The 14,112-nt window shown below is 35.7% G+C and overlaps 1 protein-coding gene across 1 annotated transcript in view; it reads left to right on the forward strand.

The window, feature by feature from the left end:
- Positions 1–2,086: 2,086 nt before the first annotated feature.
- Positions 2,087–14,112, forward strand: part of LOC126419224 (UDP-glycosyltransferase UGT5-like) — a 56,369-nt gene continuing 44,343 nt past the window's right edge. Inside the window, exons 1-2 of the mRNA XM_050086360.1 lie at positions 2,087–2,332; positions 2,643–3,235. Of these exons, the coding sequence (XP_049942317.1) occupies positions 2,206–2,332; positions 2,643–3,235 (720 nt within the window). The 5' untranslated portion in view covers positions 2,087–2,205. The remainder of the gene's footprint in view (positions 2,333–2,642; positions 3,236–14,112) is intronic.

Below are 14,112 nucleotides of genomic sequence, written 5' to 3' on the forward strand. Positions count from 1 at the left end.
AAGGACATCCATATGCTACATGTGACTCCTGTTTTGCAAGACTGCACCAGTATCCACACCACTATTTTCATGAAAGATGGGGTGACACCATATGTCACTTGCCAGGTTAAAGATTTACTTAAAGAAACCTTTGATAGTGACCACATCAATTTCAGGATGTGTTGTCTTCCAGATCTTTCAACCTAAACCTGCATGACTTCTGGTTGTCAGGATATCTGAAAGGTCATGTCTATCAGGAATGTATCTGGACTCATCCTGATCTGAAGGATAGCATGCAACAACATATCACTCTAATTACACCAGATACACTACAAGCAACAGTAGACTGCCATCTTATGGATGCAGCATGTTACTGAGTTGGGAGACCATACTGAACCCCATATGTTGTAACTTCTGACCATGTCCAAATAAACTTGCCAGAACCCTACCTTTTTCCTGCATCCTTACCACTTTCTCGCTGCTTACAGCGCCATATTATAACCAGGTGATGGAGAGTCGAACTGTTATTTTTTTCAGTATATTCTACACCTACATTTATACTCCACAAGCCACCCAATGGTGTGTGATGGAGGGCACTTTACGTGCCACTGTCATTACCATTGTGTGCGCACAACAGTTAATGAACATAAAATGATGTTTCAGCATCCTGAGATGAATACAGTCCACATTGCATCGCTCAGAACACCACCAGTTTCATCATAATCACTCAGTGTTTATTCAGATCTTGCTTACATATTTTTTATGTTAACTTTTGTGGTAGATGCTTACTCATAAGGTTATGTACTGCATGCTGCTATCAGCTGGACTTTAGGTGCTACTAAATTACTGAAAAATGAGCTTTTCCTCCATAAGCTGTGGATTTTACTTTTCAATGTGGGCAGACCCTTTAAAATGTTGCACACAGATTTATGGATAACAGTAATATTTCTTTTTTTATTCTTAAAAAAAAAAACAGTATAAAAAATTGGTGTTACTAAACTCAGACACAGAAAAAGCAAAAATTCAACACAAATAAAGCTTGTGTTTCACCTGTAAACACAGTAAGTATTGCATTTAGCTGTCATCATTTATATTGTTTGCTATCTAAGATCACTTCATATCTTTTATCGTATTGACACTGGAGTAGATAAAACTGAAGAGGTGTTTTATACTGTAATGGATAAAACTCAAGAGATAACATATAAGCATCTTCTATGTATGTTTTGGTTGTGAGCAAGAGGAACAACATGTGCAAGGTATGTATTACACATTTTGATTTTGTAAATGACTTCATAAGCAGGTAAGTTAACTCAGATTTATTTTGTTAACTATCCAAGACACATGATAATACATTCTGGCCACTCAGTAAAAAATGAAAGGCAGATAATTCACTACAGTCATATGTTTTAAACATGAGTGTGTAATTGTAGAACAGTAAACTACATATATTTTTGGTGATGATATGAAGAATCATGTAGGTATGCTGAATAATCTGGACATTGTGTTTTATCTAAAATTTACATTATAATTAGCAGCAACATAATTAAATAAAAAGTAATCCCTTCTTTAAATGACCTAAGGCAACATATCCATCATCACCTTTAGTGAGTCTTCAAATATCACTACTCTCTTAAATTTTGCCTTCCAAGGAAGAAAAGCAACTTGACATAAGTTTGGATAACAAGCAATTTCACTTGTAAGCCAAATGGAAATGGAAACAAACACAGTAGAAAAGACACTCAAATACCAATGAAATGTTGATAACTTCCTGAGTGCCAGAAACAGACTACTCACCTATTTCTTGAAAGAAAAAGAAAAAGAAGAAGATTAAATATTGTGATATGTTGTTCATTTTATTTGTGGAACTGCCGTTCTTTGGCAATTCCCTGGAAAAAGAGCAACAGAAGTAGTTTACTATCAAACACTGCTCATAATCTTGAAATAGTTTTAGGTGTTAGCACCTATAAAGTGAGCTTCACTAACTGTGCTCAAATAATTAATCATTTAGTGATAAAAAGTACGTAAGATCATTCATCAGTAAGCTTAATTAGAACTGCAGCTCATATAGAGCTTTTATGAATAATATTTAAACTTTTTTCACAGATGTTACACTGGAAGTTTCTACTGGTTCCCTTTTTGATAAGCAGTTTAAGGCTACTATCATATTCTGAAGGTGCAAACATATTGGCAGTATTTCCTATACCTGCCAGAAGTCATTGGACCGCTATGCAGCCTCTTCTCATTGAACTTGCCAAGAGGGGTCATAACCTAACAGTAGTAACTCCTTTTGATGAGAAGAACATGCCAGATACGTGGGAGACAGTACTAATTGGGAAACACTGGAATATGGGAGGTTAGCAGCTTTGCATTAAGTGTTAAAGTTTTAGTATTGTATATCAGCATTACTAACATATTATTTATTTCAAGCAAAGCATACATTTTTTACTAATTCTGATGCAGACACTACACAAAAAATCTTATTTCAACGCTGATCTCTGTTTAATGTATTATTTACCACTTGTCTACCACTGGTGAGTATAATCATTAGATTTGTATACTATCACAGATTTATATACTTTTGTCATGCATAAATTTATTTAGAATATGGCTTCGGCAAAAAAGCAAAAACAGAACATAAAATAAAACTATTTTGTTTTCAACAGGTGCCCTCAGGCCAGGTATTTTCAATCAAAGTCCATATTCCAGTATACTTCGTATGATCTTTCTGCTGTATGATGTTGGACTTGAAATGTGTGAAAATGTGCTGAAAGAAGAAAATGTTCAAAGGCTTATACACACTGAACAGAAGACATATGATCTACTGATCATGCAGCTTTTTGTTGATGAATGTTTCCTTGCTTTTTCACACGAATTTAACATACCTATAGTTGGAATGCCATCAGGTCCAGGATTTATTTGGACATCTGATAGTGTGGGAAATCCAACTCCTCTGTCATATATTTCTGAAGGTCTCTCAGCTGTAACAGACCACATGACATTTTCTGAACGTCTCACAAACACGTTAATGGCTACATACCAACGAATAACACGTCGTTTTTACTTTGTGCCAAAAGCAGATGCTATTGTAAGGAAATATTTCAATGATCCTTATATACCAAGCATAGCAGATATTGAATGTAACACCTCTCTCATCCTGGTTAACAGCCACATAAGTTTTGGATATCCACGGCCAAATGTACCCAGCAGGGTTGAAGTAGGTGGAATGCACATATTTCCACCAGAGAAGCTACCAAAGGTGAGCCAAAGCAACAAGAGTACAGAGCATCTCCATTAAGTATTTGTCATTTATAATTTTACTATTTTTTTTAGAATATTATTTCATTTCATTTTTACACCCATAAATTTAATAATAAATCTTACAAATTATGGCATAATACAAAATTATTATATAAACTGAGAGAAACCTGAGAATAGAATGTAGTCTTTGAGAGCCAAATACTTTCCATTGGTATCAGTTCCAAAAATTCTATGCCGTATCTTCTGGCACAGTATTTTTATCAGTTGCTTAGTCTCTATATAAGATTAATTTAATTTCCTTTTCATTTCATTACAGCTGAAAGATTTAGGTTTTGATTAATATTGTATGTTTCGAATATCAAAATTATTACATCTTTTTGCAAACAGAAATTCTATGTTATTCAACTTTATATATGTTTGGAACACTGAATTATGTGAAATTAACACTTACATAAATAATGGAAGGAATAAAGATAACCATTAACCATATAGTCAAGATGTTTGATGGTTTACAGACACATAAACGTGGTTGAAACTGTTTCTCTCAACTATATGATGAATGGTTAACTTTACTCCTTCCATTATTCACATTCCATCCAAGAATTCCAGTCTCATATATGTATAAAATATTCACAATATAGATCTCATTTCCAGGTAAGCACAGAAGAATGCTGAAGTACATTTTTAGTTTCCTTTCAGTCAAAATTCTAGCTACATTCTTGTAAAGTAACATTTTAAGTGGCTCGGGAATTCAGTCACTGAGGTACTGTTTTTACTTTTCAGTTTGTAGCAGGTTTTCATATGATAATTTTTTTCAAGTACTTCCTGCGGTCAGAATAAGACTTCTGTTGTATTACACTTAAGTAAAATGTGTACTTTTGAACTCTTTGCACTTCTCTCCTCAGGATCCATGGACTATAACTTATTTATGATAATACTAGGTGCCAAACATGGCATTTCTGATGGTCCATTTTGTCAGTTTTCTATTAGAAATGAAATGAAGAAAATGAAGTGTATTTGTACTGCAATACCAAAAAAAAAAAAAATTCATTTCTGTATATTGATGAAAACACTTTTGAAATTATGAAAGAGTTTTTGTATGCTGGGTACAACTGTTTTGTGTGTCTGCAATGTGATTATGTAAACATCTCTATAGCAACATTTCTTCATAGCTCTATCTATTGTTTTTGCCTACAGCTATTTGTGCTTCATAGTTGAAAGCTTTCAAAAGTGTTGCCAGATGTCAGGGATTTCATTAAGTTGACTTGACTGTATTTCCTTCAGCTTGACTATATGAGTATCTTGGTAGTAAAGAAAAACGGATGGTATTAAAAACTTCATGCATGATGCAGCATTTTTCCATGAATGTCAGTGTTTATGCTGCCATATCTTTCAAACTATTTGTTGTACAGTGATATATTTGCATGGACACATTCACCAGCATATATGTGGGTACTGCCTGCAAAGTAAGATGCAAACTGGGTTAGCAGCAAGGACTAACAAATTTAAATGTCATAATGCACCACTTTTTTTTAAATTACATATATCATCTCTGATAGGGAGGTTGTTCTTACCTCCAGAGCAATTGTTGCCTGACAGTAAGGGGTATGTGTAGGTACCAAGTTTGGTTGAAATCAGTCCAGTGGATGAGGGAGAGATGTGGAACATACATCCATTTTTATAATATGTATGAATTATGTAATATACTAACATGGGCTAACAGTGACTGAACAAAGAAAGATGAGTTAAGAGCATTTATGGGACATGTCATCTTGATTCTACCCTTGAAATGCACTTATTTGATCAGGGAGAAAAAAATATATTTGTTTCCAACCAATAAAAGATCTGAAAATAAAAGGATACTATCTTGCATATGATTCACAACAGATGTACTAGCTTAGCAAAACTGGATACAAACCAAACACCTACCATGAAAGTACAAGTTTATATGCCTACTAGATACACAGGTGATGAAGAGATTATGTATGATGAGATAAAAGATACTATCAGATCATTAAAGAAAATGAAAATTTAATTGTTATGGTGGACTGGAATTCAATAACGGCTAACTCAGAAACCTGAAACTGGTCTCAACAACAAATCTATTGTGAGCCATTACCAGAGACATGAAAGATATACAAACAAACCTTAGCTATTAATGCGTGGGTTTGTCCCACTGACACATCAAAATAGAGTTATTATTGAAAACTGTTACACATAATGACATGGATTCTTTGTTTCTTCCATAATATTACACGTCCAGAAAAGATAAATGGTAAATTCACTGCCCATGAACTACAATCATCAAAACGACGTTGGACATGGGAAGCTTTCCATGGAACACTACACGCTTAAAAACAAGACTGAGTTTCCTGCTCATATGACTTGGAGAATGACTTCACTTTGTGGACTTGAGTATACTGGAAAAGCATCCACTACTCTTCCAATGTTCTCATCCATTTACAAAGTTACTTATTCAGCAAACACACATATGCTTACACTACCCAGGAACTGCTACACTATTAGCTGAATTATGGAATGATTTTAAGAGGAAGACAAACAGTAAAAGGAGTCATACACATGTGTCTCCCTTGTAAAATAGCCAGAAGTGCCTGAGGATGCAAAAGAGAAGTGCCCAAAGATGTGATAGATAACCTCCTCTACCATCTGACCTCACTGAATTCACTAACCTATTTGCAGTAACAGCCTCAGATTTCATAGAATCAGTTTTCATCAAACTCAGCAACTTAAACAAAAATATAAGTTACTATATACATGTGCTGTTACAAGAGCACCTCAAACTTGCATTATAAATCAGCACAAATAAATTTTTGATGGGCTTCAGAAGATTTACTATGAAGAGAGGACTATAAAATACTGTTTATTCAGATAATGCAAAAGCATTTCAAGCAGCAAATGCAGAATTGAAAGACATCACTCATTTCTTCAGAGACACATGGGTTAGCCAGCACTTCACTCACCAAGGTGTCTCTTTGAAGTTTATTGTGCCATGAACAGCTTGCTGGGGAGGCTGGTATGAATGCATGGTAGGAACTATGAAATGTTGTCTCCAGAAGATTTTGGAAAAATCACTAGTAGATGAAGAAATAGATACCACCATCAACTCTCAACAAATCACATTTGGGGAATCAGGTGTACTGACACCAAGCCTTTTCTTAATTGAAGAACAGTTAACTACAGTAACCACAGGTCATGAACTGAGTGTACAGATGGATCTGTGAAGGGAAACAAAGCCAAGTGCAATGATACAAATGTGCTCTGTGCAAAATTCAGCACTTTCATTCCTTTTCTCCAATACATGTTCCCCTACAACTTTTCTTCTACTCCTTTTTCTGCTAGTGGTATTATTGAATTCCAGTCCACCATCACAATTACTTTTTCTTTAATGATCTGATAGTTTCTTTTACCTCATCATACATTCTTTTAATCTCTTCCTCATCTGTGTACCTAGTAGGTATATAAACTTGGACTTTTGTTGTGAGTGTCTGCTTTGTATCTAGTTTGGCTAAGATAGTGCATCTGTGTGTGTTGTATATATGATAGTATTCTTTTATTTTCAGGTTGGTTGGTTGGAAACAAATAATATTTTTCTCTCTGAATTGATTCTTAAGCCTCAGGACTCTAATTTACCTTACATATCAGCCAGTGTGTGTGTGTGTGTGTGTGTGTGTGTGTGTGTGTGTGTGTGTGTGTGTGTGTGTGTGTGTGTGTGTGTGTGTGTGTTACATTTGTGAATATCCCTATAATCTGCAGTGACAAATTGTTCTAACAATTACTCAATGAAATAAGTGCATTTCAAGACTAGAATCAACATGACATGTTTTGTAATTCTCTTATCTCATATTTCTTTGTTGAATCACTCCTAATTCTTGTTAGTGTATTATATAATTTACACATGTTATAAAAATGGCTGTATGTTCCCCATCTCTGCCTAATCCATTGGACTGATTTCAAACTTAGTACCTACACATACCCCTTACTGTCAGGCAACAATTGCTCTGGGGGTAAGAATCTCCTACCTATCATAGATCAGGAGATATGACATCATAAACAATGAGATATGCATTATGACGTTTAAATTTGTTACTTCCTTGCTATTAACCCCGTTTGCATCTTATTTTGCAGACAGTATTCACATATGCTGCTGAATGTGCCCATGCTTATATGTTATTGTACAACACATAGTTAAAAGATATGACATTGTAAACACTGAGATGCCACCATAGGTGGAAGATTGTATCAAAATTCCTTGTGATAGCAAATCTGCAAGATTGGCTGTGGTATGGCAGTGTCTCCACTACGATGGCATTAAAAACCATGGACTTCAGTTACTCTGTACAAATAAATGCATGCAGTGATGTTGGTTGCATCATATCCAGCCAAGTGCCACCTTAGAATTGCTCCACATTATTGTGTTTGTGACGTCAAATCCAGAAGCCTGGCAGAAATATCTTGGAAGGCGTGTACCCAGTAGAGCTGCTAGTAATTAAAGTCATGGAAGTGTTATCATTCTGATAGGAGAAACTCTGTGTTTACTCACAATCAAACAGACAAATATATTTTTGGTGTTGGATGTTTGAATGTACAACACTGCTCCATATGCCCTTTTGGGGGCATCACAAAAAAAGTGAATTTACGAAACTTTCTGTTCTTGACTGTGGAAGCCTCTCCATCTGGAGTAATCTGAATGACTGCAGATGAATGAGTTGCGATGTCTAAAACTTCCGTTGGGGGGCTAAGTCTGGAGGCAAGATCTCATTACTATGTATGCCCTTACACCACATGTCTTGAATGAGGATTTCCTGTTATGGATATCAATGAAAAGATGCCAACATGATCATAAAATTTCACTGTTGTGTGTAGTAACTGATGTTCTTGTAATTTGTTGGTAATGAGATGGTGATCAAAGAGGATTGAATATGATTCATTATCCCAGTCGAAACCTACAATTGTGGTATGTTCTTTAACTGATTGCTCTTCCATATACTGTTTAGTATTTTAGAATTTGTAGCCCATTTTGCCATTGTAAGTTTTATTTGTTGCAACAGACCTGTCACCTGATAGTATACAGATGTGACTGTACTGTTGTCTTTGCAGCTGGTGGCAAATTCATTCATTAAAGTACTCTTATCTACAAATTCTGCTGCAATAGGATAAGTGCCTTGAAACCTTGTAGCTAATTCACACAGTGTTGCAGATAGGAGAAATGGGCTGCATGTGAGGCCAAATGGTAAGTGAGTAAATCTACAAATAACAACATCATTTGTAGTTTACCAGTTCGCATCTTCTCTATACCAACACAAAACCAGAAAAGTCGAATTCAGTCTCTATCCTTTTCATTCAATGACATTTTAAGAATGCTTGATTGCTATCTCCAAAAATGGCGTTTTGATACATCCTGAAACAAATTGAAATTATTATATTTCAGGCAACAGTTTTGGTCCTTAAATTAGTGTGTCATTGAGTGATGGTGAATCAATTTTTCATGATGAAATGTCATATACAAGTCTCCATGTTGTAATTCCCAGTCTTTCCTTTTTCACTGCATGATGAGGAAGGTAAAATACACCATCTAAGGTATCCTGCATATTGATCATTTCAGTGTGCTCACTCTGGATATATAAAAACATCTGTGAGTAATACATCTCACAAAAATAAACATTAGCAGAAAATTTTCTTTGTAATGATGTAAAACATGTTTCTGCATTGTGACGATTGGAAGACAGGATCATATCTTTCTTTCTTAATAATGAAACTAACCTTCTGCCTTTCATCATTTGGAACATATCATGGAAGTTCTGAAAAACAGTGGCATGTTTCGATGAGAGTGATCATTCTTGCTGTTCTTTCATCCCCATCAATTCTAAAGCCAGATTCGCACATACATGTAGCATGGTGCCACAGCTTGTGACTTGCTGTAGAGAAACAGCTAGCATGTGAATGTCATCTACAGACATGCCACTCTTCCAAGACACACACACACACACACACACACACACACACACACACACACACACACACACACACACACACACACACACACACACACACAGACACATGTGTACTGCTGGAGAAAATCAAACATTGGTTGCTGTTCTTCTAGTTCTAGAAGCTGTGAAAGTGTACCTCCCATACAGTGTTTTCCCTTTTTACAGAAATAAAATAAAAATATTCTGGAATTTAATGGATTACAGCAGCAATTACTGTGCTATAACTGTGACAAAATGCTCGTGTGGTTCACAATACTGCCACCTGGGAGCAGTGGCAGAAGGAAAGTGGCCCAACAAAGTACAAACAAATATAGGCTGACTCTTAGATAGCAGATTACACCAACCAGTCATTTTTTATAATGATATTTATTTATTTAAACAGTGCGTTTACCAGTTTCGAACTAACTGGATCATCTTCAGGTGGCTAAACCGGGTTGCGCTGTTTAAATAAAAAAACAGCATTTTAAAAATTGGTTGGTTGCTGTAACCTTCTATGTAAGAGGCGACATATGTTTTGTACACAGCCACAGGCTCAGAGTGGCAGTTTTTGACAAAATAACACAAAGTACAACCAAGCTGAACTTTTTGAGGTGTGACAAAAGTTGCATCTCTTAAGTTGTGCCAAAAAAACTGGGAGTTCACACATGCAACTGCAATGAAACTGCAGTATGCCACTACCTGTGGTGGCACTATTGTTGATTGTGTGGACCCAGCTTAAGTCCCAGATACAACGTGTGTCCTTGTCTAAGGATGCAGAATCTTCATTGAGGTGCACATGGCTATCAATAATAAGCCTAACAATAATACTTGACCTGTACCCACTGAAAATCCATCCAAATCTAGAAGGAAGGAGAACTGTCAAATCAGTAAGGCATGTTGGTGGGTCATTCTTTATTATTTTCCAATACTGGTCTGCACCTCTAACGGTTTCAATAGGGTACTGGTGTTCATCATCATTTGGATCAGCAAACTGCAGCTTATGGATGTTAATATCTTGAGGAACATCTGAAATTGATGAATATGTGTTCCTACTTTCGAAGGTGGAGAAAGTGAATGTATTTTTTGTACAAACTCTTGCAGCTTGAAGTGAAGGAGCCCGCAATTTGTTGTATTATGTTGACTCAATTCCTACAACAGCTAATGGTTGGCAGGTTGTCACTTGTAATTGCAAGCTGTTGACCAAATTCATGCTGATGAAGGTGCATTGGCTCTCGGCATGAGTAAACAGTGGGTACATTTTTTCAATCCAGTCAGACCTGTGATCCAAACAGAGGCAGTTTGAAAATACATGGAGAGAGGATGTTGAACATCAACCTTTCTCACTGAGACTTGCGTTCCTTCTTTGCAGATAGATACATGATGGGATCCTTTGCATCCAGAACAAACTAGTTTTTTTTTCCTGATGTTATGCCCTCCATTTAGACACAAGAAACATTGATGTGAGGATTCCGATTTGTTGACCCTATCCTTGACATTCAATTTCTTCATACACTCTTGTGCCCAGTGGAGATGTGAATTACAAAACATGCAGTATTTTGACAGTTAATTTTCCGTATTTCTACGCGGCTTCCCCCATTTGTATTCACCTGCAGAACCACAACTGCAGATGTGAATGTATCTAAAATGCTACAAACTAATTCTGTGGGTAATCATAGGGCCTTCTACTTCATTGTTCAAAAATTCCATTAGCTTTATGATGTGGCATTCAGCAATCCTCTCTCTTCTAGCATGAATAACCCAGTATGTGAGATCAGTTTCATAGTTTCAAGCTAATCAAAAAGAGCCTGAATTATACTGTTTTTGTCTCCATAGTGAGGTACTAATATACTTTTTGTTTCCTCTTACGTATCTGCAGTAATGGGGGTGCTTTCAGCCGAGTTCTTTGGCTCACATTTTAAATATCCCTGAAGTAAGACAAGTTTGTTTGTAGTAGAAATCAAAGCATTGCTGTCAATGGATTACTGAAACTGTTCGCAAAATTGAGACCACTTCTCCACATTGCCTGAAAACAGCTCTGATTTGATGGTGTCAGAGATGCTGTCATTGATGAAGCAGGTGTCGTGTTTGTATTTGATGATGATAAACTAACCTTAGTCCTCCTAGGTGCCTTCAGAATTGCCTTTCTACCAATGTCTACATATTCCTCACACCTACTGGCATTGGTGTCATAGTCTGTGTCAGAAAGCAGATCATAAATTGGATTGTCAAGCACTCCCAAATGATCTTATGACTCTTGGAGTCATGTCTGAAAGCTCTCGTAATCTGTTTCTTCTCATGTATCTCCTTCATTAATTGCTGTACTGAATCATGTTACTTGTGTTCATTCAGTCTTTCATTTCCTTTTCAAGTTGTGTAAACATATTTCTATATCTGTCTCTGCCATTGTACTTTGAACTGATGTCATACACTAACACATAAGCAGACAAGAAACTGTAAATATTGTGCTGTCTCAGATTACCTTTATGGACTAGCAGAAGTATCTGCTGACTGCAAAATGTGTCAAAGGCATTAGGATGAAGACTTCATAATGTCTAACTGCTTTGGATGAGCACAGTGTCACAACTGTTTAGTACACTGCTTATTAGTCATGGGAAAATATGTGTGAATAGTAGTGTGGGTAGCATTATTTTCCAAATAAATTATCTTTTACGCAAGATGAACTGTTTAAGTGTGATGAATTTTTTGAATCGGGGAACATTTTAATCTCATTCAAAACTCAAGCTCAAAGCAAAAGTAGAGTACAGTTGTGATGTTTGTAACAAGTGCTTCAGGGACTTGTTCAGCCTGAAAAGGCACAAAAAAATGTGCACAAAAATAGTGGCAAAAAGACACAATCCTTTGGTGTAATTTGTCCACCATGTAATTAAAAACGACTGTGGGGAACAATGAGTGAACACTTCACCGTTACTCACAATATTGAATGGGACAAAAAAGTATTTCCTGTTCCCAGGTATGGATCAGTTCTGTGAGTGGAAAAAAATTTGGACTGTGACACCAAATCAATTTATGTAAAATGATGCTCATCTAGCAAAAATATAAATGGAGCAACTGTCACATATCTGTATTGTCAATCATGATGGGCAGTTATGTTCTAAGGGTGCAAACTTTAGGGTAATAAGAGTATCAGGTTCCAATAAAATAGTTGCCCATCATTCATAAGAATAATGCAAACAGAAAATATATCACCCATGTGGGTCACAGTTTTGATGTTGCAAGAATGTGTCATTTGGTGGATAATAAATATAAAATTGCATCAAAAATAGAAAAGAAAGTGCCTATGGATGCTACTCTTGATAGTATTCGTGATTCTGTGGTTGGTAATGAAATAATTCATTTGCATCTTGCAAACAGGAAGGATTTACATAACATCGTCCAACAGCACAATTTAAATAGCAATGCTGTGTCTCATAGTAATGTTTATGTCAGTGTTGATGTGTAGGTAAACAAGATGAAACATACTTCAAATGTTATTTGTCTGTACAACACTCAAGGCCTAGCTGTGGCTGGCTATCCACAATGCAAAATAAAGACTTTTGCCTTGATTGCAAATGATACACAACTTCATGTACTTTCAAGATTTGGAAGTGATCATCTTTGTATTGATGGGGCACATGGACAGAATGATTATAACTTTGAGCTTTTCATGTTATTAATTGTAGGTGACATGTATCAGGGATTTCCTTGTGCTTTCATGTTTTTGAACAGAAATGATACAGTAATTATGTAACTTTTTTATAAGACAATACTTTCCTGCTGTGATTCCGAGTTGAAACCTAAATGGTTTGTGTCTGACATGGCAGAAAGTTTTTTTTTTAGTGCATGAATGTCTTTACAGCCAGAAAGCACAACTAATCAACTTTATTGTGATTGGCATGTAGACTGTGCTTGGAGCCAAATTTTACATAAAATAAAAGAAAAAGACATGCAGGTTGAGGAAAAAAAAAATATTAATGTACGAGAGAGACACTTTTTCATTCAAAATCATGGAAAAAATTTACTTGACAACTATATGCCAGTGACCTGACAGTAAATTTTGCAAAATATATTGAAAAGTTTATTCATGGTGCCTCAAAATGGGGTCATTGCTACAGAATGCATGCTGGCGTTAATACAAACATGGTACTTGAAAATATGCATAAAAATCTGAATCACATCTGTCTTAAAGCCAAAAAGATTAAAAGACTGGATAAGAGCATTTATGCTTTGATGAAATTCTTGAGGGATACGTAATCCAACAAACATATTATTGTTCACAGAGACAAAATTACAAAGAAAGTATCTGCTTTAAGACTGAGACATCAGAGGTCTGAGGAATGTCTGAAAATTCTGTCTGCAAGGTAGACAGTGTTTGTTGGAATGTCATGTCAGAGAAGTCAGCTGAATTGTATGTTATTTCAGTGCAGAAAACTGAATGTAGCTGTAACCTTCGATGCATTGACTGATTGCTTACACAGTTTCAATTGCATTTGTACTGATCCAGTGATTGCCTGGAACATAAGCAACCATATACATCTTGTTTGCCAGTCCATTGAAGTCTTTGATGCAATGAACCCACATGACTCTGCACTATCACTAACTGATAGTTGTATTGTCAATATCATGTTGTTCTCATTGTTGGTTCTGTGTCTCATTTATACTCTTTTAACTCTAAACTCTAAATTATGTGTAATACGTGTTTTCCAAAATGTATTCATCACATACGGTACATGTTAAAAGAGCATGTAAAAGAACAACCCATTAATTCAATGTTTTAATTTTCAACATATTTTATAATGTTAATTTTATGTGTTTGATAGAAATTTGTAATATTCTGCTGCGCATTTTCTGGACAGTATTATGACAACTCCTATATCATGCAAAGGAT

This window comes from Schistocerca serialis, chromosome 9 (genome assembly GCF_023864345.2).
Source record: "Schistocerca serialis cubense isolate TAMUIC-IGC-003099 chromosome 9, iqSchSeri2.2, whole genome shotgun sequence".
Classification (NCBI taxonomy): domain Eukaryota; kingdom Metazoa; phylum Arthropoda; class Insecta; order Orthoptera; family Acrididae; genus Schistocerca; species Schistocerca serialis.